Consider the following 17,694-nt stretch of genomic DNA (forward strand, 5'->3'; position numbering starts at 1 on the left):
CTGTCAGTTTACCTTTGCTACTAGGTGGAAACATATATATGGTGTTTGTTACGCCCCGCTCGTAATACAATTCTTTTCTGTTTGTCAAAGGAGCTTTTCTTCTACTCTCTGTTAAGGTGTGGCTGGAAGAACTTCAGAACCCTGACCTCAATGCCATCCAACATCCTTGTAGAAGGAACCACAGTACAGATTGTGAGCCTATCTCGTCCAACATCTGCCACCTCTGAAGAATGGACAAAAGTTCCCACTGAAAAACTTTCCGGAGGAGGAGCTGCTGGGGGTGATCGCCAGTGGCGGTTCTAGTGGGCTTTTGGGGGGGGCCTGGGGGCTGAATTTTGCAGCATCTTTTCAGAAACTCGAAGGTATCAGAAAAAAAAAAAAAAAACACATCCCAGGAGATGCCAGGAATTCTCCACTTGCAATCTTCCAAGGATTCTATCTGAGCTTTGTGACGTGTGTATTGCCCTTGTATGAGGTGACTGTACAAACATTGTCACGCTCCAAAGCCTCAACCAACACGCAACAAGCTCATCACTCAAAGTGATGGATGATGTTGACTCACTTGTTACATGTTGTGGCCTCTGCAGCAACTGGACCGCTGCTCCATTCCTTTGAGTCTATTTTTAGCCTTGTGCCGATAGCGCAGCGGTCCTCAACCGCTCGGCCGTGGACTTGGGTGTCATGATCCGCCACTTGGACGGTCAAATACTTTAGGAGGTGGTTACCAACTAGCTCCAATGTGTTTTTGAAACATTTGTCCTGTCATTGTAGTGAGATGTCCCAAGTGAGTTCTCTCTCCCAAACAAAACATCAATCGCTGCTTTCTCTCCCCTTTCACCTGCTCCTCTTGCTTTGGAAGCCATCATATTATCTGACTGCGCATTCCTGCGTGTCACCCACTTGAGCCGTGCTCATTGTTGTTGCGGCCACTTTTAGTCGAGACGCAGAACGGGGATCCTCCCTGCATTTTGCGAGGTGAGTGGGCCCTCGCCGGAGAGGTGTTTACCCAGCCTTTGTGCCTGCAGTGTTTGCCATGCAGGGAGTGCCTCGTCGTTGTGTGGAAGGTGGAGAGCAGCGGTGGGTCGGCATTTACAACCTATTATAAAAGAATTAGCAATGGGACCGATCCGATTTTTGCTCAGCATTTTTCCGACCCCTCTTAGGTCAGCACCAACTCCTTTATAATGTACTTTATTTACATGGCATGTCATCAGAATTCTTTCAGGTGATGCATGTGGCACAAATCAGTGAGGTGAACTTGTTTTCTGTAATTGTAGTGTGATAGGGATGGAATGATGAATTCACACCAATTTGAGCATTTGAAGTCGTTTACATTGACTTTATTTGGAAGCACGTCAGGTTTATTCTTCTATTGACATCTGGTGTGAACACATGATTAATGAAGGCAGAACTTACCCCATTTTTGCAGGTGAATCTCATCGTTGGTCTTTGTGAGCCTCACATTTCCCCCCCCGTCAGTGGTTACTCGGGGGATTGTTGAGCAGACGCCCATCCGCTGATCTATCCTGGGTGACAATCATTCCCCATCCATGCCTGCCTCGTTTCTCCTCTCTCCTCCCCCTGAGAAACAACAAGACACTTGAGCTATGCGTGTGCAAGGGGGGGGGGGAGAGAAGTCACAACAGCTTGAGGAGCGACTGGCGCGCTCCAGTTTCACTCTGACAGGCGGAGCGCAGCGTCGCGCTTTTTACGCACAGCCAACACCACCGCGGGCCATTCGAGGAACACTCTGCTTCGCTTTACTTCACAGCGCGCGCTTCACTCTCACGGAGCTGTAGAGGCGCTCGGCATTGGGAACATACCTGAGAGAAGCCTTTTAAATCTCCCTCAACGCATCTGGCGGCCGGATTGCTCGTGCGTAACACAACTGCGCACCGACTTTTTCCTTTTTGGAAGCTTTATTTTTTGTAATTAACTCCCCCAAATAGAATTTGAAGAACGGTCTCTTTGAAGACGAAGAAAGTTTTGCATATGTTGTGAGACTTTCTCCCCTTCCACGCTGATTGAAGGCAGGACTGAACAGGTTAGTGGGAGCTGTGAAGGAGAAAAACTGGCTTCATCACATGAAACATGCTTGTTGGATGTGAGTCAGCACCAGAAGGAAATTGAGGACAAATATTTAGTACATGTCTGAGTGTAAAGCGTGGCTGTGTATGTGTCCTCCAGGTTGTAACCTTTATTTCCGTCAACGCAAACAAACTGCAATTACATTTAATGTAGGCTTCGCGCAGCAAGCATGCTGTGTTGTTAAGTATATTCTTCCCCCATCTGGCCTCGTATCCCAAATTATAGTGCATAACTCTTGCTCTACCTTTTCCGTATTATGCTTGTTTACATCGTTATTTTTTTTTTTTAGAAGATCTATGTCTCTAAATCAAAATATATGATATGGTCGTGAGTAAACTGCATGTCACAAATAGCAATATAGGGTAATTCATGTTCTGCCGTCTCTGTTGATTCTGCTCTAATGCCCATAGGTCATTATTCGTAATAACAAAGCTAATGATCTTGCAAGACTTTAGAACTGTAGTGACCCCCCCCCCCCTCCCATTTATCATAAGGATACATCCCAGACCCCTTCCGTGATAGGCACTTTTAATGTAATTTAACCCATCCCGCATGCTTTGAACATATTTAAACTCATTAAAACACTTAAGTTTGTTAATACAAACTTCTCATAATCAAGATATGGAAAACTATCGTATATCACTGAAAAAAAAAGGCCTGTACATTTCTCCAAATGAGAAACCGGCTTTGTTAGACTGAGGTGTGAACTTGACACATACGGCAAAATGGAATTCAAAATATTTACCACCAAAAATTCCCCCCAAATCATAACAAAAGTCTAATGTAAAAGTAATATTATAAATCTTCACGCATGGAACAACAAGGCAAACAATTGACAGATACAGATGTCATGTTTTCAGTCAAGCGTGATATTAAAAAGCACTTGTCAAGTATTTCGGATTTATGTTAAGTATGACCGCCGCAGATTGCTAATCACAGCAAATCATTTGTTCTGAACGACACTGCTCTCCAAACAAGCTGTGAGACACTTTGAAGTTTTCGTTTGGCTGTTGACACCTTCTCTGCTCTTGTCCAGGGGTGGCTGAGATTGCGCAAGGCTTTGAGTGGCGGGGGGAAGCCGAGGCAGGAGTCCAGCCACAGAAAGAGGTCCTGGTGGGGGGGGGGAAGAGGAGGAGGAGGTGCCTCCAGCCTGTCCCCTGCACGCAGATGGATTCTTCATGTTTGCTGAAGAGGAGACAGTCAGCTCGGAGCTCCTGCACGCTGTGACCACAAGGCGCTAAAACATGACACGGTGCCGTGGATGGAGAAGACCATTATCGACCCGGCGGGGGGCGGGCACCCTTCTTGACCTCTGCGCGTCATCCGGTAAGTCCCAACGTTACATGGGTGTCAGCATGTTGCCACGGTGATTGGATGACAGCCTTCCTGATGACCAGGAGCTGTTTTTCTGTTTTCTTGCCGCTGCTGAGAGCTGTCATTTGTCATGGTGTGTTTGCTGTGACAACACTGGCTCATGTTGGATGGCTTTTTCATACTGTGTTGCTTTCACCTGCCAGCTGGTTCGCTCCGCGCAGGGTGGGTCAATGTAACCTGGAGTCAACATTTACGGGGATGAATTTAAGGTTTATTTGGAAGTCTGTGTCAAAGGTGAAGCAGAGGCGGGGGATACTGAAAGTGTTTGTGAAGTTTACACTGTTGGGACGGCTTAAGACGGACTGTGGCTGTCAAGGCGTCTTCCAGGGGAGCTCTCATTTATTGGCCGAAAGCCTGCATACTATCCAATGAGACGTATTGCTGGTCTTTCAAACGGATTGTGCTGGGTTTAGTTTGACTGCGTGGTGATTCTCAAATTGCGATGGGTTGCTTAGTTCACGACGGTGGTGTAAGCTGGGAGAACCAACTGCCAAGAAAATAAGAATAAGTGAGGTCGACTTGCTGTGTATTTATTTATTTATTTATTTATTTATTTATTTATTTATTTATTTTAATTTAATTTATTTCTCCATTTATTTATTTATTTATTTATTTATTTATTTATTTATTTATCTATTTATTTAATAGTAAATAAAAAAAACTGCTACAATGAAAACGACGGTAGTATAAGCTGGGAGAACCAACTGCCAAGAAAATAAGAATAATTGAGGTCGACTTGCTATGGATTTATTTATTTATTTATTTATTTATTTATTTATTTATTTATTTATTTATCTATTTATTTAATAGTAAATAAAAAAAACTGCTACAATGAAAACGACGGTGGTATAAGCTGGGAGAACCAACTGCCAAGAAAATAAGAATAATTGAGGTCGACTTGCTATTTATTTATTTATTTATTTATTTATTTATTTATTTATTTATTTATTTATTTAATTTATCTATTTATTTAATAGTAAATAAAAAAAACTGCTACAATGAAAACTCGTGTCTTTAATTTCACAACACTTAACTGGACTGTTAGACTGGTTTGAAACTCAAAGACTCGTGGCTTGATATTAGGGATGAAAGGACTAATATGCTTTTCATTGGATAACAACAATATGATATGATAGTATTGCTTTCTTTCTCATTTGTTGCAAACACGCATGCATACGCACGGAGCAGCAGAGTGGGGATCAGGCACGGTTGAAGTGTCTTAATCTTGATGAGTTTTGACAGAGCAGAATTCACCGAAGTGCGGCTTCATTCTCACATGAAACTGTTTTGATCGTGTCGGCTTCCCGAGCTGCTGGCTGTGGGCCCAGCTTGACCCTTTCTTTTAATTTCAAACCTCTGGGGATGTGTTTTGTTCTCTGTGTCTCTCCCACACCTCTGTTTCCTTATGCGGAATGACGTTTGTGTTTTCTGTGTCATTTGTCAAGATTTGGCCTTCAGAATGAAGAAAAAAAAAATAAAAGCACCTGGATGACTCAGTTTAGTGACTGACTCAGTGACCCACTGACTCACACTCATGTGCATGCAATGTGTCATGCCTGAGGAACACAAATGAGGCTCAGCGTGAGGGCGTCCAAACTCGTATTCTACTTGTCCTCCCCATTTTACCGTAAGTTGGGATACGTGACCCGTCTCCAGCACGCGTCCTCTAATAGGCCGTCACGTTTTGTAACCTAAACACCACAAAATCAACTGAGCGACGACTCGCTCTGACTTGTCACACTCGGCCGTCACGCTGGCACAGCTTTCACTTCCTGCAGTCAAAGGTCACGGGGTCGCCGGCCCCGCTGAGGGCCAGCTATAACCAGCCAGCGTGCTTCTAGGTGACGTGTCGTCTGCTTTGTTTTAACTTGCGTGAGGTTTTACGAGACTTTTGCAACGTGTTGCGCTCGTTGCAATTAAAATGACAAAATGACGTAGCATTATTGCTTCTCGTTTCTTCGAAAGAGCCTTGTAAAGTGTATTTGGGTTTGTTTATTACATCTCATCCGCAACACGGGAGACACGATTCGGGGACCTCAGAAATGTGTGGCGCGATGCAGCCGTAGAAGGCTTCTTTCACTTCTTTCGATTCTCACAAGAGCAACCTCTCGAGTTGCAAAATCTGGGGAACCAGACTGAAATGGAAGTCAAAGTCAATTATTTGAGCACCTTATTAAATATTATTACATGCGCTCATGGCCAAGACGTGATGTATTTCTACAGACAGGTGCGGCTAACAGAGTCCGCTGGTGGGAATTTTTGCACAGCCACTCTAAATGTCTGGAATTTCCTTGAGTTTTGCATGTAAGATTTATACCAGCAGTGGTCGTTTGAGTTTCAGAAATTGCAAGAGCCTCTTGCAAACTTGCCAACATTTCCTGTCAGCCAGTTACTCAAATAACCCCTAATACATCCATTTTGCTCTACCGCTTGGCCTCATTAAGATGGCTGATGACTTGTCGCCAGTTCCAGCTGACTTTGGGCAAGAGTTGTAGTCTAATATTTTGTTACTGGACTTAATCTAGTTGGGCTCGCTGCTGCTGTGCGGTAGTAAATTATTTAATTTCATTTATTTATGCCAGTGACACAACAGTCTTCCACAAGATTTCTTTTTGTTTGGTGGTGTCCCGTGGTATTTTTGGAATGTGAAATAAAAGCCAAGACTGGAGCGCTGGGTTAGAGCGTGATCATTTTGACTTATGTGGTTGGTTCACAATGTTTGCCTTCCACTTTTGATGCCATCCTGGAGACACCCAGTGTTGCCATTTTGAAACAGTTACTGTTGACTAGTAAGTAAAAATCCCAACAGTTTTGAGGTTCAAACCTTGGCTGTGAGAAATCGGAAAAAAAAAAACGGAACCCCGCCAAATTTTAAAAATGTAGTCGTCCAACATTGACAAACTTCAGAAGCGCACTTTGCTAATAACCTTGATGAAATCAAATATACATCCATTAAAATGATGGACGGTCTTTGGGGCTATAATGAGATAGCTGCATGCTCAGTGCGCTGAGAGAGATTGATTACGCAACGCGGAGTGCCACAGGGCAACTTCAATCTGGAAATGCTTAAAGTTCGCAGCCCGCCACAATGATGACTTCAGGGCAAATTGAAGGAGGCATGATCTGACAAAAAGGAATTTCAATTTTTTCAATGGATTCATTGCTTCCCAAGCTGCTGCTGTTGTTGTTGTTCGGAGAGCTGGCCTTTTGTCGCACGAGACAATCTTGACTAAGAATGCAGACGAAAATGATTCCCCTTCTCCCAAGCTCTGATCTGGGGTTGTTTAGTTGTTGTGGACCACTTTGACTTCTTCAAGTTCAAACAGCTTCAATAAGTTCAAGCAAGGCAGCAGTTAATCTTTTTGGAACATGAAATGAACTTCTGTCTTTATCGTAAGATCTCCTCCCTTCCAACCGTTCTTGAAAATAGTGAAGAATGTTAACTCAAGTGTTTTTTTTTTTTTTTTTTATGCATACAATAAGCTGAATTCTGGTGAAATTAGCTGGACTCGTTCATTAATCATAGCGTTTGCGGGCCGCTTTGAACCATCAGGCCAGGTCATTAGAGCCAGCCCGTCTGGGGCGCGAGCGGGCGACGCGGAAACACTTTGGAAACTTCTGGTTCGCCCAGACACAAGACACACTCATAATGATTGCACTGTGTGTGTGTGTGTGTATGTATGCTTGCATGTGTGTTACTTTTCTCAATGTGGGTTTCGTTTAGAGAAATAACAAGAGCACAAAAAGGACAAAGGGACTCGGCAGTATTTTTGGGACAATAAGTTGCTAGTTTTTGTACAAGCTTTGAACCCTGCGGCTTATAGTCCAGTGCGGCTTATCTATGGGTTTTTCATGATTTTTATGATATTGTATGATTTGTGCATGTTCTCTTATATATGGAAATTAAACATTAACACACCAGCGGTTTATAAAAACATATATATTTGTTATATATGAACAAAACGTTTTTTTTTCTCGACTCTTAGCTGGTGTGATTTATAATTGGGTGTGTTTTATAATCCAGGTAGCTCTTCAAAAAACATACAACACATGCTTTCACGTTCCATATATTAGGGGGGTGCAAAGACAACCTGATACGTATCTCGATATACAGTATATTTTAAAAGGGAACGTTATTTGAGCCATTTTTTTTTAAGACGCTCGCTTGATATTTGCAGATTTTTGGTGGGTCTGAAATGCATACACTGCAAAAACGTTTTTTTTTTTCTGTTATAAGGATGTAAACTCATAAGACCAAGTGATGCCGGCTGAGTTGCAAGTGTGTTTTCTGTCTTTTCTTGGCCTGGTCTTGATGCCTTTAAAGCACCCCCCCTCTTCACGAGCACCGGAAAGAGGAAATCTTTCTCTCTGATCATCTCTCCCACACGTCCACAATGTGTTCCCATTTAAGGTGAGGATCAGCCAAGCGCACTCTGTGTGGCTTCCTTTTAAAAGCAACTCAATCAGGCAGGAATTCAGGTTATTGGGGTCAGGGACGGACGGCAAAGCTGCTCCTTGAGACACGGAGAAGACAATGTCGAAGAGACACGTTTGTCATGTCGGGAGGACGTTTTCACCTCATGGGAAAACGCATCCCGTCTATTTTATCTCATGCGTCGCACAACCGATCCAAGTCTGCATGTGTTAAAAGACGAATGATTTTTTTCCACTCTTCAACAAACAAATTTTCTATACCATAGCGCAGATGTTGAAAAAAAAACCAAGCCAAAGTAAGAAATCTAAACTCAATTGTAGAATCTAAAATTAAAAAGTCATCATTAAACAATTGTCAAGTACAGACACCTGAAAAATCTTCCAAAGTATTTGTATCCAACTACTTCCCAGCGCTGATAATTAGCGCTAACGGCATACTAGCGTAACTTTCCAGTGACCCTGCAAGCTTAATCTTGTAGAAGCGGTTGCCATGTAGGAAGTTTCAGCTGATGTGGAAAATCCTACAGCAGTCATTAGAATTCCTTAGTGTACGAAGAGCTCTCCTCACTTGGCGCTTTTTTCTACCACTTCAACTTTCATTCCTTTCACTACAAAATACATTGTGCTCACTTGTTGCCAATTACAAGTGTGACTGATAAGGCAGCAATCTCTGCTTTCAAACAAAAAGTCGTCGGAACTTTTATACGTCATGCAGGATTCTACAAGACAATTTCTCAATAGTTAATTCATGTTGATAATTGATTTTAATCCAAATAAATGTAAACATAGCCCACTGACACTGAGGGGGTTAACACTCCAATGATTGGCTCGAGACTAAAAAAAAAAAAAAAAAAGGAAAATCCTTTCCCCCTGCTATAAACTACCACAACTGCAATAAATGTTCAGGTTTTGAGAGATGCCTGGCAGCAGTGGATGCTACATACCAGCAATGATGACAGGGCGCAGCATGGAATGTATGGTGAAAAAAAATAGACTGTAGCTTATGCATAAAAGGGAGCCCGAAACAAAAAGAGACAATACAGTGACAAAATGATTTTTTTTTTTTTGTTTAGAGATGACAGAAAATCAAACATTAGCCACAAAGCAAGAGCAAAAAATTCAGAGGCTAGTCAAGAAGATACAAATCAGGCTGGGGGGGGGGGATTTCCAAAAACTACTGAGTTGAGTCTTTGAAATGATCTCAGTTTTATGGACTGATGAGACAAAGATTAACCTTCACCAAAGTGATGAAAAGCTTTGGGAGGGAAAGTATGTGCACAAGCTCATGTGTGATATTCAGTGGAGGTGATTGCTTCTTCCAGGAAGGATTCATTAATCTTCATTCATGTGACACGGGATGGCAGCAGCTAGAGAGCTGCAAAAAACTTTTTGTCTGATAATTTAATAAGCAAACTGATTTGGAAATCTTTCATCATGCCATTAAGATAATGGACCAAAACAAACAAGCGTGTAGTTCAAGCACGGCAAAAAAAAAAGGTAAATCCCAGTTATCATAACATCAATATTTTTTTCCGCAAAAAGTCATGATGCAGCTCCAGCTTCCAAAGCGTTGTACTCCTCATTCATCGCCACAAACGAACCATTAGCCATTCTGCTCTCTGGAGCGCGTTGGTGGGGAGGGAGGGAAGGCGGCAGGAAACCACTAATCACTCACTCAGGTTCCTCGTCAGGCACCCAATATGTTTTCCCTAATTGGGACTTCTAATTAAGTCCAGGTTGTATTGTCGGACTTGAAGCCAAGCTGCGAATGTGTTCTGGTTCTCCTAAATCTGCCACTAGTTAACTACAAGTATTCATAAGCCAGTAATCACGTAGATAATCACCCCAGTGTGACATAAAATGCATCTTAAAACGCTGCAATAAATATTTTGATGACTCCGCAAAGAATTATGAGTCCTTCCTCAGCTCTGCAAAGTGTTTAGCACTCTTAATGTTTTTGTTTTACGGCATGCAATTTCAGGCGGCCATTTTTAAAATCTGCTGTTCACAAGCTCTGCTAAGTGAGCCAGATGTTTTCCCAGAGTTGAAAAACAGAATTATAAAAGGCCAGTAAGTCCAGCAGGTGGTCAGAAACAACTCAAAATAAATCCCTGGATGCATGAATGAGCAGCTGACGTTAGCCATGTCACCCAACTGCTCCCAAGCACGACAATAAATCTTTCCGTACAGCTTTCTGTACCAGACCTCCACCGAGGCCGAGAAACAATACAGTGCGACTACGAGGTCAAACACGATCCGCTGTGGGATGCTGATCAACATTCTTACTATGACGAATGACAAAGACAAAATGAAAACGTTTCCTAATCGTTTTTTTTTTTTTTTGAGAAAAATCTCACGGCACACCACCTAAAAAAATTCCACAAAAAGCATACAGTGTGCAACAATGCCTTTGGATACAAGTTACCCGACTTAGGTTAACTACACTTCGATGCACTTAGAACAGCTAAACAACTGTCTAAAGGAACGGATTAAGGCCGTGTCCATTCATTTCAATGGGGTGAGATGCTTTGCCGTAGTATTTTGAGGTACCATTGAACCCGGGAAAAACAAAATCATTCTTACTGCATGTGCTTAACTTGGCTGCAGTAATTATATGTGAATATAGTCTGACTGCAAGACTTTTCAAATTCGCAAAGATATTGGAATCGAACGCCATCAGATTCACTTAGGAGCCACTTGCAGCCTCGATGGCTTGCGACACATTATTCCTCGCATCTCACCAACTCAGCACGCTTTCCCTCCACATATGTTATACCCCCCCTGCACCTCACCAAAAGAATGAGATGTTGTTAGTGGCTTAATAAAATCTCCAGGTGGGAGAAGTGCAGAGTGGGGACCTGGGGGTTCACACAGAAAGATAGCCAGCCCTCCACTCCTCACCATCCTCCTCCAGGCTTGCTGGTGTCCGCACCTCTGATTACCTTGAGCCCCCCTGCCCCGGTGTGTGAGAGAAATTGGCAGAGACACAATGTGGGTGTTTTTTTTTTTTTTTTTTTTTGAGTGGGCTGCACATGTCCTTTTCTGCATGGGACCCACTATCTGTTTCTCATTTGAGCACAACCCTTTGCGCTTTTCAAGCAGTGACAGAACTGTGAGTGGAAAGTGGCACTAACGAGCAATTACATCCCGTCTGCCCGCTCGGGATTATGGGATTACAGTCTGACCGGCCTTCAGTCTGCACTCGCAATTTGACATTCCCTTTGCTCCCCCGATTTCATTTTATCTCTCCTCTCATTCAGAGCTTCAATTAGCTTTTTTTTTTTTTCCATTCCCGCTACCCCTGGACAATAAGCTATTCTCTCGTTTTAATTCTCCTTATCATACGATTACCCCCAACGAAATTATCTTTTTTTTCTTTCGCAATATTGAACTTTGCATAGTTAAAGAATAAATTTAATATGGAATTTACAGCACTGGCAAAAAATCTAAGGATGTTAATGACTTTTTTTTTAAACAGGATTATGGAGAAAAAAAGTCATATATAGACCAGGCGAGGAAAAAAAAGATTCTCTAGTTTTAATTCTCCTTATCATACAATTACCTCCTAACACAATTACAGCGTTATCTTTTTTTCCTACAGAGAGTAAAAGTGTGACCATTTTGTCGACTGAAAATGAAGTGAATATGTAATGTACTGTACCATGAAAATTTAAGGCCACCTCTTGCTTTGTTGTTTAGAGTCCCTATTAAGTGGGTTTGTAAATTTGTTATTTGGTAACTGCCAAGTTTGAATGATGACAAAAATCACCTGCAAAAATGTTCACCACGTTCCCCAAAAATGAGGAAAACTGAAATGGTAAATGATCACTGATAATATATCTGACCAATTCTATCAATGCGTAAAAGGTATTCTTTCTTCATCCTTCATTCTTCATTGGATTCAACCTCTTCAAATCAAAACAATTTCTCCACATTTGACAGGTTGAGATGTTTTGATTTTCGTGCTGACCTCACAAATTGTGTGTGGATTTTTGTTGAGGCTGTAACCCCGTCAGTTCATCGGGCGCTTGTGAAAAAAAATCGATAGTGATTCAGTCAATTTGACACATAGTGAAAGAGGAGTGAAGTATGTTTTTTTTCAAGAATAAACATTTATAAAACATTTATAACCACTGGTTAAATCAACTGATCTAGATAATAATTCATAACTATTGAAATAAATAAGGAGGCACTTGGCATCGCATCATGATCGGATCTAAATCGAAAAAAACAACAATGCAGCTATTCTACAGTGTTGCAAAGCTGTTGAGCATATTTTTAGGGACCCCCCTTGCCACGGATGGTTGGGTGTCTGGTAGTGATCAGGCAGCTCTCCCGGTGTTCTGCCTCTCCCATATCTCCTCTTACACTGCAGGTGTGTTTTATTGAGCCAGCAGTGATTTACTGTACTGTTGCAATCAGGCACCGTGTTAGTGACAGGTTAACCCTGGAGGTCATTTTGCGTTCGTGTACGCTGCAGACAGCGTTATTTTGGCCCTAATAAAGGGTCATTATGAGAGAAGGTCGGTGAAACAAGAGAGATGCTGGTGCTTTTTTTTTTTTTTAAAAACAAGGTGAGAGGTTTCTAGAGAGTGTCGGCAAGCGGCCAGCTCCAAACCTGTAACAGTATACAGTAGGCACCCACATCCTTAATCACAAGCACATTCCCTCATTCATTCCAAATCCAGCTGGTAGAAATTGCATTAATGATTATGACAAGCAAATGATTTAGGGGGTCACATTTTAATCTTCTTGACTTGTTGATCATCAAACATTTGAGAGTGTACACACAAATGGAAGTGGAATGGCCTTCATAGCGTACATGAAATGAAAGGGAATGTTTTTCAGATGATTTACATGCTGCTTCAAATTTATGTTGATGTTAATGTTCATGTTAAATGTTAATAGGGAGAATTTAAGAGAAATAGAGAATCACTTTCAATAGTTGGACTCCCATCATAGGAATTCCGTAGCATGCGTTCCAAAGAAAAACATGGCTCAATATGATATATACACAATGTTATGCATTCTGAATTATGATTTTTTTTCAATGTTTATTGGCTGCAATATAAAAAAATGACCAATTATGTGTTCCTGTGTAAAAAGTGTGATTTTAAAACCATACTTCAACATGATGGATGGATGGATGGATGGATGGATGGATGGATGGATGGATGGATGGATGGATGGATGGATGGATGGATATTGAGCTGCAATCGTTCGAGTTTAATCTGGATATCAAGGATAATGCAAGGATAATGACTAATCGCTCAAGCGGTTTTCCATCCTCTCTCCTCAACGCATCCCTGGAAGGGCTGCAGGCGTTGGGCTGTAAACAGCTCCGGAGTGCCAGGGAGAAATGAACCAGCAGACGCGCCCCCATCTAAAGGAGGCTAAGCTTTCCCAGCTGCGGTATTAGCAACTCTGAATGGGACTCGACCCGAATATGAAGGTCTGCTCGCGAGTGACCCCTCACAACCATCCCGTCTTTTAACCCTTTTAATACTACTCGGGCCCAATTTGACCCTGTTTTGACATTTGACAGCAATAAAAATACCATAAATGTTTTCACCCTGAAATTTGATGACTTGTTCTAAAGTGACCCAAAATACATCAAAATATAAAAAAATTTTAAACGTCATTCTGTGAAGAATCCAAATTGTTCACGGGGGAGTTCAAAAGAGTCCGGAGAGCTGTCGATGTTCCCACCACATTTGCAGAAACATACACCTGTTGGGCTTTGAAGGGTCACAGGGGGACTCGAGAGACTGTAAAAGAGTCCGAGTCATCTATATGTTTATTTTTATAGGGCAGTGGGGATTGTGTCCACGGGGGAATTTGAAACTGTCCCAAGAACTGGTTTTGTTCCCACCATATTTGTACAGGTTCCCACAGAAACGTGCACCTGTTAGTCTTTGAAGTGTCACAGGGGGGATTTTGAAACAGTGAAACAGCAAAAGAACAGCGCAGGAACAGGAGTCATATTGAGGTCAGAGGGTAGGTACCTTGACTGAAGAAAGTACCTGCCATGTAGAAAGAGATCACGACAGAGTTTATAATTTAGCCTTTCCCATCGTTCCCCATCCTGCTATGTAAAATAGAAAAATACAATATAGAATAGTACGGAACCGTGATTCTTCAAGCGTAGAAGGTGCTCCCTCTAGTGGTTTGAGAAAGAATCACTCAATTAAAGGTTCAAAATGGCGTTAGTGGATTCAACATTTTTTTGAATCCAGTACAGTGCATTTGTTATTTTAGTTGTATTTATCTTTTAAGTGCAATAAATACAAACTTTTTGGTTTTAAACCTAGTGTAAAAAAGTTTGAGAATTACAATTCATGGGAGGATGAGGATGAGGATAGCAATGATAAGAGCAAGGAGTCTGCATAGTTTGGTTTTAGGTTGCAGCCGTGGTGTGTTCGCTGTCTATATGAATTATAACCGCCATGTTCCTCCCTGTCTTTTTTTTGTCCTTGAACCAAACCTTCCTTGTTGTTGCGATGATGAAAACCAAACGGGATTGAATTAATTTGATAATGGCCAAAGTTGGACGGTGTTGCTTTTCCACGCGAGTGTCCAAAATGCTGTACAATTGCACTAAAAAGAGTTGTGAATGACTCGTCAACCTCTGACCTTGACCTTAACACCAATAGTGTCATGCACAAGACAGATGAACGAGGCGGACCTCCCCCGACACTTGATGCGCTGACCTCCTCTGACATTTTGGGAGAGAAGGGGGCAACAAAGGAACCCGATGACCCCATGTTACGGGCCGGGTGGCGGGCTGGATCCTCCACGCCGCACGTACTATATATAAACATCTGCATCCGTGACACCTCTTATCACCTGTCCTGCATGTCTGGGGCTTTTTTTTGGCCGGGACCTCCGTGAAGCGGTGTCGGCTCGGGAATAACTTGTGAAGAATGCTTTTGACAAGTATATCGCAGATGTTGCCTTTTGTTTGCGTGGATGTATGAAGCGACAAGCCAACACTAGCTGGAAGCAAACACTGGTTCTTTAAGGAGGAACAAAGACGATGTTCTCGGGCAGGGAGGACGTGGTTTATTTGACACGTCGCCTTTTTCAGGGGGGTTGTTTTGTATCTTTTTTTTTTTTTTACAATATCAGAAGCATTGTGTAAAATCATCTTATCGCCCGCATGTTGTGCTTTTAGTTTATGTTTTCAAAGGAGCAGGAAAGTTGACAGAGTGAAGCCTTGTTCTCACATTCCTCTTTTTCTTATTGCATCCAGGTGGGACTCGATGGAGGAATCGGAGGAAGGAGAGACCAGATACGACCTCGGTGATGTTGGCGGAGGTGAGTCGGCTATGGACGCCATTGCTTAAGGCTGAGTGATTACAGAAAAAATGGGAGAGCTCCTTTCACGAGTCTTCTGTCTCTCGTACTCCCGTAGGTGCTGCTGTGGGTGCTCCTGTTTCTGTTACCTCTGGTCGATGGCGCTCGCGTTAAAGCCGATGCCGGCGTAGACTCGGGTCACATGGCCAGCCTGCTGGGTGACCAGGAGGAGCGACAACTTCCCGTCCTGCCAGAGGTGATGGAGGACGAGGAGCAGGAAGTCGATAACTACCCGTACTCTCCTTGGCATCTTCTCTATGGTAATAAAAAAATGGCAACCAAACAGCTAAATCGGCAACGCTGGCTGTGCTTTTTGTAAACTACTTGTTTATGACTGAATATTGAATTTATGAAACGCACATCTTGTTCAAGCTATACTTTTGTCCTTTTCAGAGCCTTCTGTTGTCGATGAAGCGGACGACCGTCCAAGCGCTCGCTGGGTTGGCCGCACAGCGCGTTCCTCGGACCCCTCCGACCCTCAACCGAAAGGCTCGCCTAAGAAAAAGAAGAAGAGGAAGAAGAAAGAGAAGGACGACGTTGAGGGCGCGGGGAATGGGGACGGAAAAGGCCGAGGTAAACACAAGAAGCCCAAGCAAAGCAGCAGGGACTGCCACGTGGAGAAGCGAGAGATGAAAGTCCGTGATCTGGGACTAGGCTTCGACTCGGACGAGATCGTCCTCTTCAAGTTTTGCGTGGGCACCTGCCAGTCTTCCAGGACTAACTACGACCTGGCGCTGAAAACCTTGCTGCAGAACAACTCGCTCCCGCGACGCACCGCGCGCAAAGTCAGCAACCACCCTTGCTGCCGGCCCGAGCGCTACGAGCCCGTGTCCTTCATGGACGCGCAGACTACGTGGAGGACCATCCAGTCCTTATCTGCCGCCAGCTGCATTTGTATGGGCTGAAGTGACTGAACACATGGGAGGAGCTTAAAAAATACACCAAAGACTGATAAAACAGGAAGTGATGGAAGCCACTTCCTGTTTGTTTTTGCCTGTCATGGAGGACAAGGACATTACTAGGTCAGTGTTTCCCAACCTTTATTGAGCCAGGGCACTTTTTTAAAAATAAAATGCCACAAAAAGTGGATACAAAATAATTCTGCCATCAGAGCCTGTCACTATATGTTGCGGGCATAAATAGATGACCAAAGATATGAATGAAAAATCAAAAATTGGATTGTTTTCCACGGCACTCACAGAACACTGGTTGGGAATCACTGGACTAGGGGCAAAGGTCACTAACAGAGCCAAGGTGGAGGCTTCAGAAAGCAGCTTGAGCTTTTATTCAATCTTCTTGTCATCCAGGTAAAGGTCCATGTACAAGTGCACTATTTCTATAAACTTTGATAACATTTTAACAACAAAAATCATCATTTGCTTATGTGAAAATGAGCTTCCCTACATTTTCAGCAAAGAAATCAGAGTTAAAAGAACTAATTGAACTAGTTATAAGTAAAATCAACTCCGCAAAATGTTTTTGAGCGAATTGTTTTGTTATGCTAAGCGCAAAATGATAATATTTCATATATTTTAAAGTTGTCCCAACTTAAATTACTGATTTAGCCCCCCAAAAATTGGATATTTTACATTGCACTAGTGCGCAGATTTCTTTTTTTTTTTTTTTTTAACCACTGAGTACAAAGAGCATTCTAGTACATGGACCTAAAACTCAAATAAATGCTCCAAATACTTTCCCCAGGAAGGCCATGATGAAGCCAGAATATGGATTTCATGTTACGAACCAACACTTTTCCTCTAGCCACGTATTTTGCAGACTCACAGGATGGACATTGTGAACGTGACTGCTTTGATTTTGAACATACGTGATTCCCAAAAGTCTGAGACTCAAGCGACAGTTCGAGCACCGACCGAGTGTTTATCTTTAAAAAAAAACAAGGCGACAGACGGAGGTGAAATGTTCAATATTTACTACTCACAGAGATGTCAGCTCTTCCCAGAAGTTCAATAACAAGTAAATGGGTTCAACGTTCAAGTGAGCTCAGCCGAATGGATGCCATGCATCTTCACGTATTACTGTATAAAAGTAAAATATATTTATTTCTGATAAATTATTTATTTATTATAGCTTCGTATGAGAGCTGTTTTATTCCACTCTGTATTGAAGATGTATCTATTTATTGCCAAAAGTCAGATTTCATATTATCTCTGCTCCCCTATTTCACAATGTACATAGTACTTCATAAAGGTGCTGTATCTCTTTTCAGAGTAGTCCAACTCCTCATAAAAGACGTCAGACCTTGTAGCTGATGCAAGCAAGGGCTCACCTCTGGATTTGTTTTTGTGAAAACAACAGCTTGATAAAAACTTCACCACAAACGGACGTCTAGTGGAATGACATTGTGTGCATAATAAATACCCTTGCATAAAAGTACCTCACATACTTGAGCCTGATGATTGTGTGACCTCAACAGTCTGTGGG

The 17,694-nt window shown here is 42.4% G+C and overlaps 1 protein-coding gene across 1 annotated transcript; it reads left to right on the top strand.

The window, feature by feature from the left end:
• Positions 1-328: 328 nt before the first annotated feature.
• On the top strand, positions 329-17,150 carry LOC125984890 (artemin). The gene is made up of 5 exons (XM_049747190.2): positions 329-2,044; positions 3,125-3,414; positions 15,149-15,213; positions 15,311-15,512; positions 15,646-17,150. Exons 2-5 carry the CDS (start codon positions 3,333-3,335, stop codon positions 16,155-16,157), a joined length of 861 nt encoding a protein of 286 aa, XP_049603147.1. The 5' UTR covers positions 329-2,044; positions 3,125-3,332; the 3' UTR covers positions 16,158-17,150.
• The last annotated feature ends 544 nt before the right edge of the window (positions 17,151-17,694 follow it).

Source organism: Syngnathus scovelli, chromosome 17 (assembly GCF_024217435.2).
Source record: "Syngnathus scovelli strain Florida chromosome 17, RoL_Ssco_1.2, whole genome shotgun sequence".
Taxonomy (NCBI): domain Eukaryota; kingdom Metazoa; phylum Chordata; class Actinopteri; order Syngnathiformes; family Syngnathidae; genus Syngnathus; species Syngnathus scovelli.